The sequence below is a fragment of the Canis lupus genome, chromosome 10 (genome assembly GCF_048164855.1).
Source record: "Canis lupus baileyi chromosome 10, mCanLup2.hap1, whole genome shotgun sequence".
Lineage (NCBI taxonomy): Eukaryota > Metazoa > Chordata > Mammalia > Carnivora > Canidae > Canis > Canis lupus.
The window spans coordinates 1,028,764-1,051,892 of NC_132847.1; the positions used below are offsets into that span (position 1 = coordinate 1,028,764).

At 41.0% G+C, this 23,129-nt stretch overlaps 1 protein-coding gene across 7 annotated transcripts; it reads right to left on the minus strand.

Moving 5' to 3' along the window:
• Nucleotides 1-297: 297 nt before the first annotated feature.
• ZFP62 (ZFP62 zinc finger protein) lies at nucleotides 298-23,129 on the minus strand. 7 transcript variants are annotated; one of them, XM_072840356.1, is made up of 3 exons: nucleotides 22,702-23,127; nucleotides 20,721-20,817; nucleotides 298-4,141 (listed from the first exon to the last, which is right to left on the minus strand). In XM_072840356.1, the coding sequence occupies exons 1-3, from the start codon at nucleotides 23,005-23,007 to the stop codon at nucleotides 1,362-1,364; spliced, it is 3,183 nt and encodes a 1,060-aa protein (XP_072696457.1). In that variant the 5' UTR covers nucleotides 23,008-23,127; the 3' UTR covers nucleotides 298-1,361. The 7 variants fall into 7 exon arrangements, with proteins under 7 accessions (XP_072696457.1, XP_072696456.1, XP_072696458.1 ...); XM_072840355.1 differs by lacking the exon at nucleotides 20,721-20,817 and having other exon boundaries at nucleotides 22,464-23,129; XM_072840357.1 differs by lacking the exon at nucleotides 20,721-20,817 and having other exon boundaries at nucleotides 22,698-23,126.

The window sequence follows — 23,129 nt, forward strand, 5'->3', positions numbered from 1 at the left end:
TACACATAAAACATTTGTTAAATTCTGTTCCGAAGAGAACTATTTCTATGAGGTGACAGATCAGTCCCACAGCATGCCCACTCCCAGGAACTATGATCTAGGTCCAGTATGAGGATCAATCCATTCTTCACTTCTTCTGGTGGAGACACCACCTAATTTCTTGTGAAACCTGAGCTACTAGCCCTGTGGGATAAGCCCCCTTCCTGTTTTGCATCTGGTCTCACTTACTCTACAAAAGATGGGACACACAAACTGTGTTCTATGCATACTGCTCCATCTAAAGTCAGTCAGAGCCTGTTTACTTTTAAGTAATTTTTTTATTGGAGTTGCACCTTACCTCACCACAACTATCTTCCTTTTCATGGCCAAGACAGAGTGAGCCCTGAACAAAGTATTCATAACATTTTATAACAGACAATACACACATGTAGTACATGAAATCTTTACAATAACACATTCCAAAACAATCAAACATTTAACAGGATTATTAAGGAGCATGAATTTCTTCCAATCCCTCAATTGTCAATAGCTACTTAGCTTTCTAGCTCTTCTAGTAAAATGACCTTCTCAGCATTCCTATTCATAGGAATCCCTGAATCAATTATTTTTGTATAAGTGCAAATTCACATTGAAGACATGTTCCATTAGTTATTTAATGTGCTGAATTTCTGTAGAATCTCATAATTGTAGCATAGGTAGGGTTTTCACTCATCACACTTCATCATTCACTGAAGGGGTTCACTTGAAATTTTTTAAAAGTTTTGCCCATTCAACCAGTGTATCACATTACAACCATAGTCCAATCAACTTACGTTTTTTAAATGACTATTTCCTGCTAGATTCATGTCTATACTTTTTACTCTTCCTACAACAAAATCCAATTGTTTCAAATTTTATCATCATCCCTCACAAATAATTCAATTATATCAAATTTATACTTCATGATCACTACTATTAAGTTTATATTCCCTGAAGCCTATCTCTCCCTGAATTTGCCTGTTGGGAAGCCCTTCTTGTATTTTCTCCACTAACCAATGTATAATTAGGATTCAAAGCTATGCCTGAATTTCCCCCATTTCTATTCACAGAATTTACTCAAATATGAACTTTCTGATGGTAACTATATGACTTCTAAGTCCTTTCCTCATCCATGTGTTTTATGTCCAGAAATGTCTGCTTATTTTGAAGGTTTTTAAATCACTCTGTCACTTTCATAGGTTTTAACCCCAGTATAAACTATTTTGTGTTTCATAAAGGTTCAACTACCTTGACACTGGAGGCTTCCTTGCTGGCTATGATGAAGTTCACACCAAAGAGTACTCATAGTTACATATATAAATTACAAGCCATGAACAAAGAGCTCAGATATTCATACACTCATAAGGTTTTTCTTCCATTTGAGTCGAGACTTTGTAAGCTCTGCCTTGTACAGATATGCTCATCTTGGTCCCATCCAGAGCATTGCCTCCCTCATGAGTTCTCTTCTGTGATGTGTCACTGTGACTTCCCACACTTGTCACATTTAAAGATTCCTCTCCAGTATGGGTTCTTTTATGCTTGGTGAGATTTGATCTGATATTAAAAGCCTTCCCACACTCATTACACCGGTATGGCTTCTTTCCAGTGTGGATCCTTTTGTGTTGGTCAAGAACTGATCTATAATTGAAGGATTTCCCACACTCACAATTATAGGGCTGCTGTCCACGGTGGATGCTTTTATGGTTAATAAGACTTGAGTGTGAGATGTATGCCTTCCCACACTCATCACATTCATAGGGTTTCTCGCCTGTGTGAATCCTTTTATGTACTGTGAGACCTGAACTGTTCCTAAATGCCTTTCCACATCTATCACATATGTAAGGTTTTTCCCCTGTGTGGATCCTCTTGTGTTGAGAAAGAAGTGAACTGTAATTGAAAGATTTCCCACACTCAACACATTTGAAGGGTTTCTCCCCAAGATGGACTCTTTTATGGCTTATAAGAGTTCTGCTTGAGAAAAAAGCTTTTCCACATTCATCACAGGTGTAGGGTGTCTTGCCAGGATGGGTACTTTTATGGTTAATAAGGCTTGAGTGTGAGATGTAGGCTTTTCCACACACATCACATTCATAGGGCTTCTCCCCAGTATGGATTCTTTTATGCACTTTAAGGCTTGAGTTGTTTCTGAAGACCTTCTCACACCTGTCGCATTCATAAGGTTTCTCTCTAGTGTGGACCCTTTTGTGTTGAGAAAGGAGTGAGGTGTAATTAAAAGATTTCTCACATACATCACATTTATAGGGCTTCTCCCCAAGATGAATTTTTTTGTGGTTTATAAGGGTTCGATATGTGATGAAGGCTTTTTCACACTCATCACACTTATAGGGCTTTTCCCCAGGGTGTACACTTTTATGATTTATAAGGCTTGAGAGTGAGATGTAGGCTTTCCCACATTCTTCACATTTGTAAGGTCTCTCCCCAGTGTGGATCCGTTTATGTACTTTAAGGCCTGAATTATTTCTGAAGGCTTTTCCACACTCATCACACCCAAAAGGTTTCTCCCTTGTATGAATCCTTTTATGTTGTTCAAGGGCAGAGCTGTAATTGAAAGATTTCTCACAATAGGTACATTTATAGGGCTTCTCCCCAAGATGGATCCCTTTGTGGTTTTTAAGGCTAGAGCGTGAGATATAGGCTTTCCCACACACATCACACTTATATGGTTTTTCCCCAGTATGGAGCCTCCTGTGGACTTTGAGGCCTGAATTGTTCCTGAAAGTTTTCCCACACAAATCACATACATAAGGTCTCTCTCCAGTATGAATGGTTTTATGTTGAAGAAGAAGGGAGTTATAGCTGAAGGATTTTCCACACTCCTTACATTCATGAGCTTTCTTCCCAGGGTGAATGCTTTTATGAACTGCGAGGCCTGAGCTATAGCTGAATGCTTTGCCACATACATCACACTTGTAAGGTTTCTCTCCTGTGTGGATCCTTTTGTGTACTATAAGGCCTGAGCTGTTCCTGAAGGCCTTCCCACATTCATCACATTCATAAGGTTTCTCTCCAGTGTGGATCACTTTATGCTGAGTGAGGAGAGAGCTATAATTAAACGATTTCTCACACTCATCACACTTATAAGGTTTATCTCCAAAGTGGATGCTTTTATGGTTTAGAAGTGTTCTGCAAGTAATGAAGGCCTTCCCACATTCATCGCATTCATAAGGTTTCTCGCCTGTATGGATCCTCTTGTGCACCCTAAGGCCAGAGCTATTACTGAAAGTTTTCCCACAGATGTCACATTCGTAGGGCTTCTCCCCTGTGTGAATCCTTTTGTGGACTCTGAGACCAGAGCTGTTCCTGAAGGCCTTCCCACACTCACCACATTCATAGGGCTTCTCTCCTGTGTGGATCCTCTTATGCTGATCCAAAACAGAGCTATAATTGAAGGATTTCCCACACTCATCACATTTACAGTTCTTCTCCCCAGAATGGGTGCTTTTGTGGTTTATAAGGCTGGAGTAGGACATGTAGGCTTTCCCACATTCTTCACACTTATACGGCTTCTCCCCAGTATGTATCCGTTTGTGGACTCGAAGGCTCGAGCTGCTCCGGAAAGTCCCTCCACAGTCCTCACACTCGTAGCGTTTTTCCCCAGTGTGCATAATTTTATGTTGAACAAGGCGGGAATTATATTTAAATGATTTCCCACACTCATCACATTTGTGTGACTTCTTAACAATACTGGTTTTCTGCTGTAGACCAGGATGAGAGGTTCCATTAATGTTCTCCATACATTTGTCTTGTTCACTACTTATCTGTTCTACAGAGACAGTTTGGTGTATAACATGTTTTGAGCTTGGATGTAGGCTTTCCTCAGATGCCTCGTCTTCCTGTTCTGTCTTTATATTTGCTGCGTTCTTGGCTTTGCCAATCTTTTCCCTCATGCCACTTTTGTCTTCCTTCATTCTTTTTCCCTCAGGATTTTCCAGTTGATTCTCTACCTTGCTATTCCAATCACAAGTTTCACCAACCTTAGATTCCAATATATTATCCTTGTGAAGACCTTCCACTTTTGGCCACATAGATTCTGCATTTCCAACATTTTCATACTTTTCAGTTGATTTCTCATCCTCAGTGCCCCTCGTCTTCAAATGTGACACTAAACCAAGAAAATGAAAATGATACCTGTTCACTTTATTTAGAGGAAACTGGAAGAATTACATCCAAATTTACTCATATACTTGACAAGTGTTTATTGACTGCATGGTGTGTGATTAAGTACCATTTTTAACTGCAGGGGACACAACAGGGGGCATGCCAAAATTTCTGCCCCTGTGGAGCTAAAGTTAAAATGTTAGAGCCCTGGATTTTCAATAGAACAAAGAGTTTTTCTATTCTTACATAACAATTTAGCATGAGGGCAAGTTGAAATGGGTTGAAAAGATGCACAGAATCAAGGACAACACTGATCAGTTTTTGGAAACAATCATTTAGTCATGAAAAAAGAGTAGAAGAAATCTCTGAATAAAAGAAACAGAAAAATTAATAAGTAAGGCAGAACTACATAGGCAAAACTAAAAAAGGGAAGAAGTCAATACCCAAGTTGTACTATTGGGGTGATGGTAATGAAAGCATAAAGACAGTCACGACAGACATGAGAAATAAAGCAAACTGCTGCTTCCTGGAGTTGGTTTGGCTTCCTGGACCTCCCCTCCAAAGAAAACCGGATCCTGGAAAGTGAGTAGTGAGGGAGGAATTCTATATGGAAGAGCATGCTCCAGCATGCCAGGCAAAAATACTTTCTATTCTCACTTTATAAACAGGCTAACTGCAATCAGAGCATATCAAAGATTAGAAACCACAAGCAAAGGAAATACTACTTGGGTTCAAATACCTAGCTGCATGACCTTGAGAAAATTATTTAACTTCTTTGTGCCAGTTTTCTCATCTGAAATGAGGTCAATAGGGTTGACATGAATATAAAATGAGATAATATAAGTGTTGCCTACTACTTGGTGAGTGCTATATGCATAATTATTACTATTTATTATTTGAGGTCTGGTTATTTGATCAAAGTTGGAACCTGGTATAAAGCACAGGACTTAGGAAAGGTAAACTTCTTCCTAAAACAGATTTTAGGGCTCAGGCAGGGATTCTTTGTTTCCTCTGAAAGCACTCCTCTGGTCTCTACTACTTTGGGCAGAGCAGTCCATGTTGCTTAAATGTGAGGGCTACTGGACAGGCAGTGGAATTCCATAACCATCAAGAGTAACATGGCTTTTATCTGTGCTCTGAATCCTGCTCCCATACACATCAGGGACCATGCTCTATTCATTCTCTTTCACCTCGGTCCCTCCACATCTATTCATCCTCCACCCTCAGGAGAGAAAGATGTTCATATTCCTACAGCCATAACAGCAAATCTTCTAAAGTAAACATACGACCTGGTTGGTTTAGCCAGTACAACATGCAACTCTTGGTCTTGGGGTCATGAGTTCAAGCCCCATGCTGGGCATGGAGCCTAATTAAAGTTTAAAAAATAAACACACAAAAATTGCTAGAGAGAAACAGAAAAGGAATGCAGAGACTAGTCACATTAGGTATTAAAATATGCCACAAAGCCTCTGATAACTAAAGCAGGATGGCACCAATGTATAGACAGACAAATGGAATAGAATAGGAAGCCCAGAAATAGTCCTGATTACACACAGAAATCAAGCATATGATAAAGATGACATATCAAATTATTGGTGCAAAGATGGTCTTGAGAATAGTGTTGGAACAACTATAAAGCCATTTGGAAAAATATAAAAATAGATCAGTCTTTATACCATATTTAAGAATAAACTCCAAATGGTGCAGAGTTTTAAATATAAAAAATGTGACACTATATAAATATTAGAAGAAAATACAAGTGAATACTTCCATAACCTAAGTATAGAAAAAGTTTTCAGGGATGCTTGGGTGGCTCAGCAGTTGAGCGTCTGCCTTTGGCTCAGCACATGACACTGGGGTCTGAGATCGAGTCCCACAACAGGCTCCTTGCAGGAAGCCTGCTTTTCCCTCTGCCTGCCTCTCTCTCATGAATAAATAAATTCTTTAAAAAAAAAAAAAAGAAAAGAAAAAGTTTTCAAACTATGACTCACATGCAATAAGAGCAGATGGATAAATTTGACTGTATAAATTACATGGCAAAAATGCTATAAGCAAAATTGAGAAATGACAAAATGAAAGAAAATATTTGCAACGTGCATCATGTATAAGGGCTAATAATCCCTCATATAAAATTTTTTCAGGAGTTGAGAATAAAAAGACTAAAATTCCTATAGAAATTCCAACAATACAAAAAAGTTATGTACACAAAGCTATTCACAGGGGCATTATTTTTAAGTAGAGAATCTGGAAAAATTAGTGTCTAAGCATAGAAGACTGGTTAAATAAACTACGACACATATATACAATGGAGTACTAAGAATGGGGAACAACTCTATTGATTGAGAAGAAACAATTTTCAGGATACATGAAAAGAAAAAATTGTGTGTGTGTGTGTGTGTGTATGTGTGTGTGTGTATATATATATATGTATATATATAATCACTATACATATACACAATCATAAGATATATGATATGCCTTATATAGAGTACATATATGTAAGATATATCTTATATTAAAAAAGTATGTATATACTCTTTATATAGAGTATATATAGATATAGATAAATATACATATATATATCTTTATATAAAAAAGGCACATATAAGAAAACAAGCATGTAACTGCTTATCTTTACAGTAATGAGAGAAATCAGAAATCAGTAAAGTCCCATTATCTCTAAGTGGTGAAATGGGGAGAACAGAGCAAAGGGATAGGGAAGAGAGACACTCTAAGTACAGCTTTTTGCACAGTTTTTTACTTATGGAAGCATGATAATGTTCTACATATTCAAAGATAAATGGGAATTGGAAAAAGGAAAAGCAGCTAAGCCAGAAAAAAAATGGCAAAAAGAGTTCATTTGTGTTTCACATGGATTCTATAACCACAGAAAGAAACAAAAATTTAAAAAGTACAACCCATAATTTAGGCATGTATCACAGAATATGTAATCATATACTATATACTCTCAGTCTTGGGGAGGCTGGAAGAGGATGGTGAAGTCCTAAAAACAACTGTACTCTTTTTAAGCAGGTTTGTTTTTTGCAGAGGTATGGGCAAGGTGATTTTGAAACAATTTTATATGTATTAGGGGACTAAGTAAATGTGTTCATTTAGTTGCAAGCCAGGGCTCTCCTGAAGGAAGAAACAAAAATATGGAGTAAGGGGAAGGCAAGAAAAACCGTGAGGAAGGCAAGAAAAACCCTGTGAGGAATCAGAAGCATTGGTGTGAATTCATGATTTCTAAATTATGTGTGTGCACATATTTGTGTTTGTGTATGTATAAATATTTCCAACCTCTTTCCTGAAAAGCTAAGAAGGAAAAAAAACTTAGTGGTAATAAGCACATCCGGCACCCTGGTCTTGGTCTCTACGCCCACGCCTACTAAAAGGAACCAGAGCTCCTCAGAGAAATGGCAGACTCTAGGCAGGGGCAGAATACACACAAGATGAGCTGGGGCATCTTGTTCCACCAATAAGTAAAAACAACAGGGGCATGTCACAAGACCACAAGACCATAAGCCAGCTTGACCACTCAATTTAGGTTCCATAATAATTATTTATAATATGAATTATAAAGCATTGCAAATAGGATTTCGTGAGTCCATACATATATAAATGGGAGAAAGAGAGGCTGCTTACTTACAGCAGAATGCCAGGGCCAGTTGGTAAATGTGGGGAAAATAGTAGAGTTGAAAAAAAAAAAATCAGCATTTTGTTACTATCTGAGCAGACTGGATTAGGGGAGAATTATCACTGAATTCTAAATGTGGGGAAAATTTTGAGAAGGGGCAGTATATATGCATGATCTTAAAATATTCCCCCCAGAATGAAAGGGAAAAAACAATAACTACACAGTGGAGAAATTAGTGCCTCATTTTAGTGTTCTAAATTAATATCATCAATGGTGGCAGTGGGACATCATATGCTTCCAGAAGTGACATCCTGTGAAAATTCATCACCTGAGCTTCAGAATCACAAGCAAACATCAGGTAAATCCAAAATGAAGACTGTTCTACTCCAAGTACTATTTGTATTCTTCAAAAATAGCATTTTCATGAAAGACAAGAGAGGCTATAGAAATGTTCCGGATTAAAAAGGGCTAAAGAGACTTGAACACTATACCTGTAGTGGGTCTGTACTGGAAGGAAAATTATAAAAAAAGTAATTGTGTCAACTGACAAAACTGGAATATAGATCACATAGTATCAACTTTAAATGTACTGAAGTTGACAGTTGTACTCTACTCATGCAAGAGAACATCCCTTATCCTTAGTAAATACATACTATAGTATTTAGGGGTAGGAGGCCATGATGCATGCATTATTTCCAAATGGTTCAGAAAAAAAAAAAAAAAGTATGTATTATGAAAGAGCAAAAGAGAAGACAAAATGAAGTAAAATGTTAACTATAGGTAAATATGGCTAAAGGCTATCCTTTTACCATTCTTATTCTTGACATTTTCCTATATATTTAAAATGATTTTCAAATAAAAAGTTTTAAAAAGGTCAAAATGTAAATTAAAAATTCCCTCAACTGGGATGCTTGGGTGGCTCAGTAGTTCAGTGTGTCTTTGGCTCATGGTGTGATCCTGGGGTTCCAGGATCAAGTCCTGCATCTGGCTCCCTGCCTGTGCCCGCTTCTCCCTCTGTCTTTGTCTCTGCCTCTCTCTCCGTCTCTCATAAATAAATAAAATCTTAAAAAAAAAAAAAATCCCTCAACTATACCTTCCCCTCCAGATACTGCTTTTGCCATCCTGCCTCCTGCTCAGTTATCTCTTGAAAAAGTCATCTTCACATCTCACTTTCCCTCATGCCTCCTCTACTAAATCTTATTTCTTTCACCCACACCACCCTGCATTAGCTTCTTTGGGGCCAGGAACAAATTCCCCACCTGCTGTCTCTTAGATGTTCCTGGCCATCATGTTCCATGTTAAATCTTTCTTCTTCTGACTCTACATATTCTCCCTGGGCAGTCATTTCTATATATGTGGCTCCTACCACTCTTACAAGCCACCTCTCGGATCATCTCTGGCCCAGACTGCTCTCTTCAATTATAGGCCCTCATGCCCATCCCTGTCCTCCCCTTTACCTAAATCAGAAGTGAGCACTTGTCTTCTCCTCATCCTTCCACATCCAAAAGAGCCCCTAAGACTAGCTGATTCTATTACCTCAATAGTTCTCAAGTCCCTACTCCTAATTTTATTCCTACTGCTAAAGGCCTTAGTTTAAGCCTTCCTAAATTATACTTTGAACTTCTGCCATGGTCTCCTTACCTTAAGTTTTGAAAGATGCACACCTGGTCATTTCCCAATATTAAGTCTTCTCAGGCTTTTAGTATGACACTTGAAGCCTTCTGCATCTGGCCACCTCAAGTGACTTGCTGGACACCAATGCACCATGCTAACCTACCCACTACCCATCACTGCTACTATATTCACTGATCCTTGGCCCAGCTGGACCCTTTTTCCTGACTTTCTCTGATAAGCTAATTCTTCATCTACTTCATACTCTCTGGGATTCCCTGTGTGGCTGCTGACTGGTCTGGTCTGCATGAAATCACAAATATTTCATGTCTAACTCCTGGTGTAGGAGTATCCCTATTTCAGCCTTACTTAAATTAACCTCTTGTTTGGATGGAGGCACAGTGTATTATCACCCCACATAGTTCACCCAACCTCTTGGGTGAAATGACTGAAATCAAAGCAGATTAATATAAATGTGCCTCTTTACTAAAAATTGATGGTTTGCAATGAGATTCGTATGAATCAACACCAGTCTAAGAAAAGATCAGTCAAAACACAGGCAGAAAAGTGCCAAGACATAAAAAGCCAGCAATAGGATAAATGCTGCTGCTATAGTCTGAATGTTTGTGTCCCCTCCTCCCAAATTCATGTTATAATCCTAGTCCTCAAAGATTACAGTACTGGGGCAGAGGTGAGGGAGGTGGGGCTATCAGACATGCTTAGGTCAGGAGAGCAGAATCTTCACGAATGGAATTAGTGTTCTTATTAAAAAAAAAAAAAGTCATCACCTCTGTGATGACCTTCTTTGGTGCCTTGATTTCTTCAGTGCCTTAATATTGGACTTCAGGGAACCCTGGGTGGCGCAGCGGTTTAGCGCCTGCCTTTGGCCTGGGGCGCGATCCTGGAGACCCGGGATCGAATCCCACGTCGGGCTCCCGGTGCACGGAGCCTGCTTCTCCCTCTGCCTGTGTCTCTGCCTCTCTCTCTCTCTCTCTGTGACTATCATAAATAAATAAAAATTTAAAAAAAAATATTGGACTTCATAGCCTTTGGAACTATAAGAAATATATTTCTGCTGTTTATACATCATCCAGTGTATATTTTGTTATAGAAGCCCAGATAGACCAAGACATCTGCTAAAATATAAAGACAATCAAGAGTTTTCTAACAAGGGGATCCCTGGGTGGCGCAGCAGTTTAGCGCCTGCCTTTGGCCCAGGGCGCGATCCTGGAGACCCGGGATCGAATCCCACATTGGGCTCCCGGTGCATAGAGCCTGCTTCTCCCTCTGCCTATGTCTCTGCCTCTCTCTCTCTCTCTCTCTCTCTCTGTGTGACTATCATAAATAAATTAAAAAAAAAAAAAAAGAGTTTCTAACAAAATATTAAGTTATCTTTACAAGAAACAAAATGTATTCTAGTATCTATTACCTCTGAGGTTTAATGTTGCCCAAAGAATTTAGATTATGATCCATATCCTGCTTTTTTTCCCCAGGCATTGGGCTGGTCCTGGGGATTGAGAGATAGGTAAGATCTTGTCATCAAGGAGCTGGCAGACTGCAGCTAGTGGATCTGCAGGCAATAAAAATCTGGCAAAAAAAAAACAAACCCGGAACAAAACAAAAAAAACAACACATGATAAAAATAACAGACACAGGACACAGATGAGAGAGGAGAGGGAGAGGACTGACTCTGCTTTGAAGGATTAGAAAAACTTCAGAAACAGAATACTTCCAGCAGAGGGAAGAAGAGGTGCAAAGGAACTAGTTCCCTGCCCTCCCCACTGAGCAGAGTCTGACATGGGGCTCCATCTCATGACCCTGAGAGCATGACTTGTGACAAAAATCAAGAGTCTGATGCTTAACCACCTGAGCCACCCAGGCTCTCCATCCATTTTGAATTTAGTTTTATGTATGGTGTAAGAAAGCGGTCCAGTTTCATTCTTTTGCATGTTGCTGGCCAGCTTTCCCAATACCATTTGTTGAAGAGACTAGACTGTCTTTTTCCCATTGAATATTCCTTCCAGCTTTGTCAAAGATTAATTGAGCATATAACTATGGGTTCACTTCTGGGTTATGTATTCTGTTCCCCTGACCTATGTGTCTTTTTGTTCCAGTACCATACTGTTTTGTTCACCGGAGCTTTTTAATATACCTTTAAATCTGCTCAGTGGACAATCTGCATGAGATTTTCTCTCCCTCTGCCCCTCCCCGCACTTGCGCATGCTCTCTCTAAAATCAGTAAATAAATATTTTTAAGAAATGGATGAAAGACCTAAATATGAGACTTGAGACCATAAAAATCCTAGGAGAACACATGTAGTAATTTCTTTTGACATCCGCCAGAGCAACTTCTTTCTAGGTATGTCTCCTGAGGCAAAGGAAACAAAAGCAAAAAGAAACTATTGGGACTTCATCAAAATAAAGAGCTTCTGCACAGGGACAGAAATAATCAACAAAACTAACAGGCAAACTACAGAATAAGAGAAGATATTTGCAAATGACATACCTGATAAAGGGTAAGTGTCCAAAATCTACAAAGAATTTGTGAAACTCAACACCCAAAAAACAAATAGTCCAATTGAAAAATGGGCAGAAGGCATGAACAGACATTTTCCCAAAGAAGACATACACATGGCCAACAGACACATAAAAAATGCTCAACATCACTCATCATCAGGGAAATACAAATCAACAGTACAATGAGACACCACCTCACACCTGTCAGAATGGCTATAATTACCCATACAAGAAACAACAGGTGTTGGTGAGGATGTGGCAAAAGGGGAACCCTCCTACACTGTTGGTGGGAATGAAAACTGGTGTAGCCACTCCGGAAAACAGTGTGGAGGGTCCTGAAAATGTTAAAAATAGAGCTTCCCTATGACCCAGCAACTGCATTACTAGGTATTTAACCAAAGAATATAAAAATAGTGATTCGAAGGGGCACATACACCCTGATGTTTATAGTAGCATCATTTACAATAGCTAAGATATAGAAACAGCCTAAGTGTCCATCAACTGATGAACAAGAGGTGGTGTACACACACACACACACACACACACACACAGAATATTACTCAGCCACAAAAAAGAATGAAACCTTGCCATTTGCAATGACATAGATGGAGCTAGAGTATTATGCAAAGTGAAATAAGTCAGAGAAAGACAAACTGCCATATGATTTCACTTATAAGTGGTATTTAAGAAACAAAACAAATGAGCAAAGGAGGAAATGAGAGAGAGGCAAACCAAGAAACAGACTGCTAACCTCTTAACTATAGAGAACAAACTGATGGTCACCAGAGGAGAGGTGGGTGGGGGAATGGAGGAAACAGGTGATGGGGATTAAGGAGGGCACTGGTTGTGATGAACACTGGGTGTTGTATGATGTGGTGAATCACTATACTGTGCTCCTGAAACTAGTATTACACTCTGTGTTAACTAACTGGAATTTAAATAACTTACCAAAAAAAGACTGATGACTGATGTTATAGCTAAGTCATATATCCCCTACGACACAAGAAAATAATCATTCCAAAAGCACAACTCCTGCAGAGCAGTCTAGAAAGGTTTAATTTCTTAAAAGTTCTATAAGCTAGATGGGAAACTGATCTCTAACTCTCTAGTTGTCAGCAGGAAGCATGATCCAACAGCCTGGTTACATCAGTCAAAAGTGCCAACTTTAGAATGCCATCCACTCCTTTCAAATTACACATGTCCCACATCTGGACATCTCTGCACTTGCTGTTCATGTTTTACTGTCAATGCCCAAAAAAGCCTGGGTACATAGTAAGACCCTGCCCCTAGTTCTCACTGTCCCTGCCCCAGGAGTCAGGGGCCACTTCTCAAGAGCCTGGATAACTCACAAAAGAATTCTGGCTCACTCCAGCAAAAAAGTCCTGCCTATGAACAGGCTGCAACAAGCAACACATCAGCAGCTACTCTGGATGTCCAGATTACCAAACTTAATCAACAAATACGATACCTGGATTTGGTACCTTAATTCCTGGATATTATATTTGAATTGGAAATGACTAGAGAGGGAGGGGCAAAATGGCAGAAGAGTGGGGTCCTCAACTCATGTGGTTCCACAAACTTACTTAGATAACCTTCAAAACATCCTGAACACCTATGAATTCGACCTGAGATTTAAAAAAAGAACAGCTGGAATGCTACAAAGAGAAAAGTTTTTGCTTCTAACAAAGTAGGAAGGCGAAAAATAAAAATAAAAAAAGAATAAAGTGGGGGAGGAGAACTGCAACTAGCAGGGCTAAAGTGGAGGGACAAAAGCCTCTGGGGCAGGAAAGCCAAGGCCGGGAGAAGCGGGAACTTTAAAAATCCACGCCAGAGTTTTCCCTGACTGAAAAGTGTGCAGGGAAATTGGGAAAAATCACAGGAAGGGCAGTGAAGCCTTAAGATTTCTGGAGTCACTATTAGAGCAGGGGGCACCTGGGGGAAAGCTCACAACAAACCGCGGTCCAATCTCAGTAAAGGGCTGGAGCGCCACAACCTTCTAGGGCATTTGGGAGAAGCCAGTCAGTTAGGTGGGACGGCTCCAGAGTGGCCTTTACAGTAGAGACCGGCAACAGACAGAGGTGTTCCCTTCGGGAGAGGCGGTCCCTGGGAGTGTGGGTCCAGTGCCACAAGATCTCAGGGTGCCAAAGCAGACAAAGCAGCAATCCTCTGTTCCCCCTAGGACAGACAGAAGCAGAGAGGGCACAAGAAAGCGAGAACTCTCCTGCCACTGTGCACCCCACAGCTGTACAGATCAGTGCACCTGCCCCTGACCCCAAGCACATCTAGGCCAGTGTGGACCGGGAGACTTCGGTTAGTTACTCCTAGGGAGCTCCACTCCAGAGCTGGAAATCTGGCTGCCACCATTTTTTTTCCTCTTTGTTTCACCTTGTGCCTGGGAGAGGCGGAGCCTCAAGGGAACAAAGGCCTCACAGGATAAACAGGTCATACTGGGCCAGGAACCTGGCCAGGGGTGTAGGGCATCTCTGCCCAGGCACAGACACCTGAGAATCAGCACAGCACACCCCACTCCCAGAAGAATTGCTGGAAGTACAAGGGAAAAGCAAGTTTCCTAACAAGCAGCACTGACAAGCTCCAGGTTGAGGGAAAATAGTATATAGAACTAGAGGGTCCTTTTTTTTCTTATTCCATTAAGACTCGTTTTTATATCAGACTAAAAATTTCCAATATTTTTTCTTTTCCTACCTTATTAACTACAGTATTTTACTAGCTCTTCATTTTTAAGTTTTTTCCTTTTTGACTTTCATATTTCTACAAATACATTTTAGATATATGTTTCACTTCTAGATTCCCTTCAACGTATTCAATTTAATTTTGATAGATACACGAGAATGGAGATTTGTTTTTTCTGCCTTGTTTTGTTCTACAATGGTAGAAGTTAGTACCTTCTAACACACGACCAAATACACCTAGAACCAAGTGGAATACAGTGCTGCTTCATTCTGTGAGATTATAGTCTCTTCCTTCCCATTCTGTCCCCTTCTTTTATCTTGTTTATGTTTTTGTGGTCAATGTTGGGGCTTTACATAAGTATTACTGGTTTATATAAATTTGGAATTGAGCATCTTCTAACATATATAACAAAATGCACTCAGAACCAAGAGGATCACCCTCTAGGACCCCTCAGGTAGACTACATTCTCTTTTCACTACCACTTCCTCACCACCACCATCCTCCTCTTTTCCTTTTTCTCTTTTCTTTACCTTTTTTTTTTTTTTCCGTCTTCTTTCTTTTTGGTTCTTGGCTTGTTATTTTTACTACTTTGTTTTAAAATTTGTTTATCACTTTAGTGGTCCCTTTGTTTTACTTTGTTCTGTTCTTCTTTTTCTTTTATTTTCTGGTCTCTGACCTCTTTGGAATCATCTAGGGTGCATTTTATTTACGTTATGGTTGATATTTTTGACTCAGCCCCTTCATACAGCCACTCTGCAGAACAAAATGACTAGAAGGAAAACTCACCAAAAAGAAAGAACCAGAAGCAATACTCTCTGCCACAGAGCAACAGAATTTGGATTTAAATACGATGTCAGAAATTCAGTTCAGATGTACAATTATAAAGTTACTGGGGGCTCTGGAAAAAAGCATAAAAGACTCTAGAGACTTCATTACTGCAGAACTGAGATCTAAACAGGCCAAAATTACAAATACTTTATTGAGATGCAATCCAAGCTGGATGCTCAAACTGCTAAGGTTAATGAGGTGGAAGAGAGAGTGAGTGACATAGAAGACAAGTTGATGGTAAGGAAGGAAGCTGAGAAAAAAAAAGAGAAAAACAAGAGCCCACAAGGAAAGGCTTAGGGAAATAAATGAGAGCTTGAGAAGGAAGAATATACATCTAATTGGGATTCCAGAAGAGGCTGAGAGAGAGACAGAGAACCACAAGGTATATTTGAACAAATCATACCTTAGAACTTCCCAAATCTGGAGGAGGAAAGAGGCATTCAGATCTAGGAGATAGAGACAACCGCCCAAAAATCAATAAAACCATTCAACAACTTAACACTTAATAGTGAAACTTGCACATTTTGGAGATAAAGAGAAAATGTGTAAAGCAGCGAGAGACAAGAGATTCTTAATTTATATGGAGAGAAATATGAGAAGATTAACAGCAGACTTCACAGAGACCTGGCAGGCCAGAAAGGGTTGGCATGATATATTCAGGGTACTAAATGAGAAGAACATACAGCCAAGAATACTTTATCCAACAAGGCTGTCATTCAGAATGGAAGGAGGAATAAGATCTTCCAGGATATACAATGACACTAATTCCTATCTTTCAATAGTTACGCTGAATGTGAATGGGCTAAATGATCCCATCAAAAGATACGGGGTTTTGGAATGGATAAAAAGGCAAGACCCATCTATTTGCTGTCTACAAGAGACTCATCTGAGACCTAAGGACACCTCCAGCCTGAAAATGGAAGGGGTGGAGAACTATTTACCATTTAAAGAGTCCTCAAAAGAAAGCTGGCATAGCAATCCTCATATCAGATAAATTAGAGTTTATACCAGCAGTAAGAGATGAAGAGAGACACTGCATCATACTTAAAGACTGTATCCAACAAGACTTAACAATAGTGAATATTTATGCCCCTAATGTGACAGCTGACAAGTATATAAATTAATAACCAAAGTAAAGAGACACTTTGATAATAATATACTAATAGTAGGAAACTTCAACAGAGTGGTCTCAGCTAAAGACAGATCTTCTACGCAGAAGATCACCAAAGAAACAAGCGCCTTGAATGATACACTGGACCAAATAGACTTCACATATATACAGAACTTTCCATCTGAATGCAACTAAAATCACATTCTTCTCAAGTGCATATGGCACTCTCTCCAGAATAGACCACATACTGGGTCACAAATCAGGTCTCAACCAATACCAAAATATTGGGACTGTCCCCTACATATATTCAGACTACAATGTTTTGAAACTAGAACTCAACCACAAGAGGAAATTTGGAAGAACCGCAAACACAAGGAGGTTAAAGAACATCCTGCAGAAAGATGAATGGGTCAACCAGGAAATTAGGAAGAACTAAAAAGATTCATGGAAATTAATGAAAATGAAGATACAACCATTCAAAATCTTTGGGATACAGCAAAAACGGTCCTAAGAGGGAAATACATCACAATACAAGCCTCCTTTGAAAAACTGGAAAAACCACAAATACACAAGCTAACCTTAGACCTAAATGAATTGTAGAAAGAACAGCAAGTAAAACATACACCACGCAAAAGAGATATAATAAAGATTCGAGCAGAATTCAATGAAATAGAGACCAGAAGAACTGTAGAATACATCAACAGGGAGGCCTGGGTGGCTCAGTGGTTGGGCATCTGCCTTTGGCTCAGGTCGAGATCCTGGGGTCCTGGGATTGAGTCCCACATCGGTCTCCTTGCATGGAGCCTGCTTCTCCCTCTGTGTCTCTGCCTCTCTCTCAATGTCTCTCATGAATAAATAAGTAAAATCTTACAAAAAACAAAAAACAAAAAACAAAAAAACAAAACCAGGAGTTGGTTCTTTGAAAGAATAAGATAGATAAACCATTACCCAGCCTTATTAAAAAAAACACAGAAAAATTCAAATTAATAAAATCACAAACAAAAGAGGAGAGATCACAACCAATACCAAGGAAATAAAAACGATTTTAAAAACATTATTAGCAGGTACATGCCAACAAATTGGGCAATCTAGAAGAAATAGATCCATTTATGGAAAACCAGAAACTACCAAAATTGGAACAGGATGATATAGAAAACCTGAACAGAACAATAACCAGGGAGGAATTGAAGCAGTCATCAAAAATCTCCCAAGATACAAAGGTCCAGAGCCAGATGGCCTCCCAGGGAATTCTATCAAACTTTTAAAGAAAAAATAATACCTATTCTACTGACGATGTTCTGAAGGATACAAAGGGACACGATACTTCCAAACTCATTTTATGAGGCCAGCATCTCCAAAACCAAAGACCCCACCAAAAAGGAGAATTATAGACCAATATCCCTGATGAACACAGATGCAAAAATTCTCAGCAAGATACTAGCCAATAGGATCCAACAATACATTAAGAAGATTATTCACCGTTACCAAGTGGGATTTACCCCTGGGATACAAAAGTGGTTCAACACTCCTAAAACAATCAACATGATAGATCACATCAACAAGAGATAAAAACAAGAACCAAAAAAAAAAAACAAGAACCATATGACCCTCTCAATAGATACAGAGAAAGCATTTGACAAAATACGGCATCCGTTCCTGATCAAAACTCTTCAGGGTGTAGGGATAGAGGACGCTAACATTCCTTAGCATCTTAAAAGCCATCTACGAAAAGCCCACAGCAAATATATTCTCAATGGGGAAACACTGGGAGCCTTTCCCCTAAGATCAGGAACAAGACAGGGATGTCCACTCTCACCAATGCTATTCAACATATGACTGGGAAGTCCTAGCCTCAGCAATCAGGCAACAAAAAGAAATAAAAGGCATTCAAATTGGCAAAGAGGAAGTCAAATTCTCCCTCTTCTTAGATATGTTACTCTATATAGAAAACCCAAAAGATTCCACTCCAAGACTGCTAGAACTCATACAGCAATTCAGCAATGTGGCAGGATACAAAATCAATGCCCAGAAGTCAGTGGCATTTCTATACACTAACCAATGAGACTGAAGAAAGAGAAATTAAGGAGTCAATCCCATTTACAATTGTACCCAAAAGCAGAAGATACCTAGGAGTAAACCTAACCAAAAAGGTAAAGGATCTATACCCCAAAAACTACAGAACACTTCTGAAAGAAACTGAGGAAGACACAAAGAGATGGAAAAAAATTCCATGCTCATGGATTGGAAGAAATAATATTGTGAAAATGTCAATGCTACCCGGGGCAATTTACACATTTAATGCAATCCCTATCAAAATACCTTGGACTTTCTTCAGAGAGTTAGAACAAATAATCTTAAGATTTGTGTGGAATCAGAAAAGACCCCGAATAGCCAGGGGAATTTTAAAAAAGAAAACCATAACTGGGGGCACCACAATGCCAGATTTCAGGTTGTACTACAAAGCTGTGATCATCAAGACAGTTGTGGTACTGGCACAAAAACAGACACACAGATCAATGGAACAGAATAGAGAATCCAGAAGTGGACCCTCAATTCTATGGTCAACTAATATTTGACAAAGCAGGAAAGACTATCCACTGGAAAAAGGACAGTCTCTTCAATAAATGGTGCTGGGAAAATTGGACATCCACATGCAGAAGAATGAAACTAGACCATTCTCTTACACCATACACAAAGATAAAATCAAAATGGATGAAAGCTCTAATGTGAGATAAGAATCCATCAAAATCCTAGGGGAGAACAAAGGCAACATCCTTTTTAAACTTGGCTACAGCAACATCTTTTAAGACACATTTATGAAGGCAAAGGAAACAAAAGCAAAAGTGAATTATTGGGACTTGATCAAGATAAAAAGCTTCTGCACAGCAAAAGAAACAGTCAACAAAACTCAAAGACAACCTACAGAATGGGAGAAGATTATTTGCAAATGACGTATCAAGATCTATAAAGAACTTCTTAAACTCAACACCCATGAAACAAACAATCCAATCACAAAATGGGCAGAAGACATGAACAGAAATTTCACTAAAGACATAGACATGACCAACAAGCACATGAGAAAATGCTTCACATCCCTTGCCATCAGGGAAATACACATCAAAACCACAATGAGGTAACCACCCTCACACCAGTGAGAATGACTAAAATTAACAAGACAGGAAACAACAAATGTTGGAGAGGATGCGGAGAAAGGGGAGACCTGTTGCCTTGTTGGTGGGTTGTGAAGTGTTGTCACCACTCTGGAAAACCGTGTGGAGGTTGCTCAAAGAGTTAAAAAAGGAGTTACTCTATGACTCAGCAATTGCACTACTGGGTATTTACCCCAAAGATACAGATGCAGTGAATTGCTGGGACTCCTGCACCCCAATGTTACAGCAGCACTTCCCACAATAGCAAAACTCTGGAAGGAGCCTTGATGTCCTTTGAAAGATGGATACAGAAGATGTGGTCTATATACAGAATGGAATATTACTCAGCCATCAGAAAGGACGAATACCCACCATCTGCTTCAACGTGGATGGAACTGGAGGGTATTATCCTAAGTGAAGTAAGTCAATTGGAGAAGAACAATCATTACATGGTTTCAGTCATGCGGGGAATACATGAATTAGTGAAAGGGATTATAAGAGAAAGGAGGTAAAATTGAGTGGGAAATTTTAGAAAAGTGACACATGAGACTCGTATCTCTGGGAAACGAACAAGAGGTAGTAGAAGGGCAGGCGGGCAGGTGGATGGGATGACTGGGTGAGGGGCACTGGGGGGGGCACTTGATGGGCTGAGCACTGGGTGTTATACTATGTGTTGGTAAGTGGAACCTATAGAAACAAATGTAAAAAAAACAAAAACAAACAAACAAAAACCTTAAAAGACCAAAGAAAGAAAAAGAAAACAACACATGTGAGCACAAAATGCTTACCAATTCAGAATAAAGCATACATAGAAAGTTACAGATGGGATTGGTGAAATATAGAACCAAGGTGAAGTGAGAATGATATACAGATGAAAGGAGAGCATATGGTGTGTGCATTAGTGATTACTGGCATTTAGTTTCTTTATACCCAGAAGTATAAATGATTAACATGAGTTGGTTCTATTGCTTAAAAGTAGAAGTAAGGATTAAAGGTGATTTTTTTCCCTTAAAGTAAAAAATGAAACAGAAAATTCTCATACCTGGTAGCAATGAAGAGTCATCTTGGGGGATAGGTAGTAAAGGACATTCTGAAAGGGAGGCTGAGAGATTTTCTGAAGCTAAAGGGGCAGACAATGGCTGGAAGGGAGTCATTAATAGAATTAGTTTATTAGACTAGTCTGGCCAAGCATCATAAACACAAGATCCAGAAGAGAAAATCTATTTAGTTTTATTTGTTCTTTAAACACTCTATAGGAGCTATTACAATAATGATTGGCATATTTAACAATTTGCCAATAAGTGGCTAAGGTAAGACAAAAATTATATTGGCTGATGCCTTCTTTAAAAACTCTTGATGGGACGCTTGGGTGGCACAGGGTGTGATCCTGGGATCTTGGGACTGAGTCCCACATCAGGCTTCCTGCATGGAGCCCGTTTTTCCCTCTGCCTGTGTCTCTGCCTCTGTGTGTCTCTCATGAATGAATAAATAAAATCTTTAAAACAAAACGAAACCAAAAAAAACTCTTGCTAAAATATGTCCTAGGAGAACATCATTGAGTGCACCACTGCTGAAGTAACAACAAACTGGAAACAACCTGAATGGCTCTGAATAGATCGAAAAAATTAAGGAACATTAAAAACATCCAAACGATATGCGGTGCACTACCACAGTGCTGCTTCTTGTTTTTGTTTTTTTTTTAATTTTTAAAAAAATTTTTATTTATTTATGATAGTCACACAGAGAGAGAGGCAGAGACACAGGCAGAGGGAGAAGCAGGCTCCATGCACCGGGAGCCCGACGTGGGACTCGATCCCGGGTCTCCAGGATCGCGCCCTGGGCCAAAGGCAGGCGCCAAACCGCTGCGCCACCCAGGGGTCCCTGCTTCTTGTTTTTTAAGCTCTCTGTGTGGTGATGATCCTTTACAATACAGGGGAAGAAGGACTAGAGGAGATAGACTTCTGGAGAGTATTCTGCCACCTGTGTGAAAATAGGGGAACTGACTGTATTCAATAGGCCAGTATTTGCATAAAGAACTAGACGGGGAGCCTGGATGATTCAGGGTGTTCAGGGTTAAGTCAGCCTTTGGCTCAGGTCATGATCCCTGGGTCCTGGGGTCCAGGGTCCTAGGATCAAGCTCCACATAAGGCTCTCTGCTCCTCAGGGAGCCGGCCTCTCCCTCCACCTCTCTCCCTCTCTCTCATGAATTAATAAATAAAATCTTAAAAAAACAAAAAACAAACAAAAAAAAGACTGGATGGCTACATTCTCACGAAGGTGATTATCTAGGGGCTTGGGCATGGGAAGGGACTGAGCGGCAGCAAACTCTGTCACTGATACCTGCTTATATCTTAAACACCTGAACCACATGAATATTAACCATATTCTTAAAACTAACAAAACCAAACCTTCGTGTTCTCAAAAAGGAAGCGGCCCGCGGCCGCAGTCCGCACGTCTCAGGGCGCTCGGCGCCCACCTTCCGCATCCCGAGGACACCTGCCCCTCCTCCTAGCGCCCCCACCGCAGGTGCACACGCGGCCCGGGAGGGCTCGCCAGGGCTCCATTCGCACCGGGGCAGGAGCCGCTCACATCACCCCTAGGGGTCCCTCTCACGCTCCACACTCTCGAGTCCGGGGGCCAAGTTCACTAGGAGCTCGGGGCACGCTGGGGCAAGGACTGGAGAGCCCGCGAGGCTCGGCTCCCCTTCGGCCCGAGAAAGCAGCGAACAGTACCGAGCGCCGAGAGCCAGGCCTCGGCCTTCGTCCGGACGCTGTGCAGCCCCTACCCGGCCCAGCCGCTCGCGCCTCCAGAGCTGGGGCCCAGACAACCAGCCGGCTGCAGGGCACGCCGCACACCGGCTCCGCTCCCCCGGAACGTGCCTCCCGAAGTGCGGAGGGGGGAGGGGGACGCTTCCCCCAGATCCCGCCCGAGACCCGAGGGGCAGCCAAGACCTGGCCGCCCAGGGAAGGGCGTGGCAGGCGAGGGCCGGGGGCGGGAGCGCGGGCAGCCGCGGACTCACGTACTGGCTGTGGCGCTGGCGCGGAAGCCCGGCCGCCGGCGGGACAAAAGCGCGGACGGCCCGGCCGGAAGGGCCCGCGCCGACTCCCGGGTACTTCCGAGTCCTCTCTGGGAGGCGGGAGGACGGACTCGATGATAGTTTCCCGTCCAGGCACGTGACCCGAGGGGCGCTCGGAGGGCTTGGGAGACGGGGAGGCTGGCGTGCGGGCTGGTTGCCGAGCGCCGGGCGGCGAGCGCGCTTGGGCCTGCGGGCGGGAGGGTGCGGACGAAGCTTCCAGTTTCCCTGGACGTTGTTCTCCTGGGTGGGGCATACAGTAAGGCGAATGAGCCCCGAACGACCTGTGTACCTAAACTCGAAGCACTTTTCGGCTGGAGCGTGCGGGGAAGCCCGCGGGCGGGGGGCGGAGCGGAGCTGGGGCCTGCAGGCCGGGTC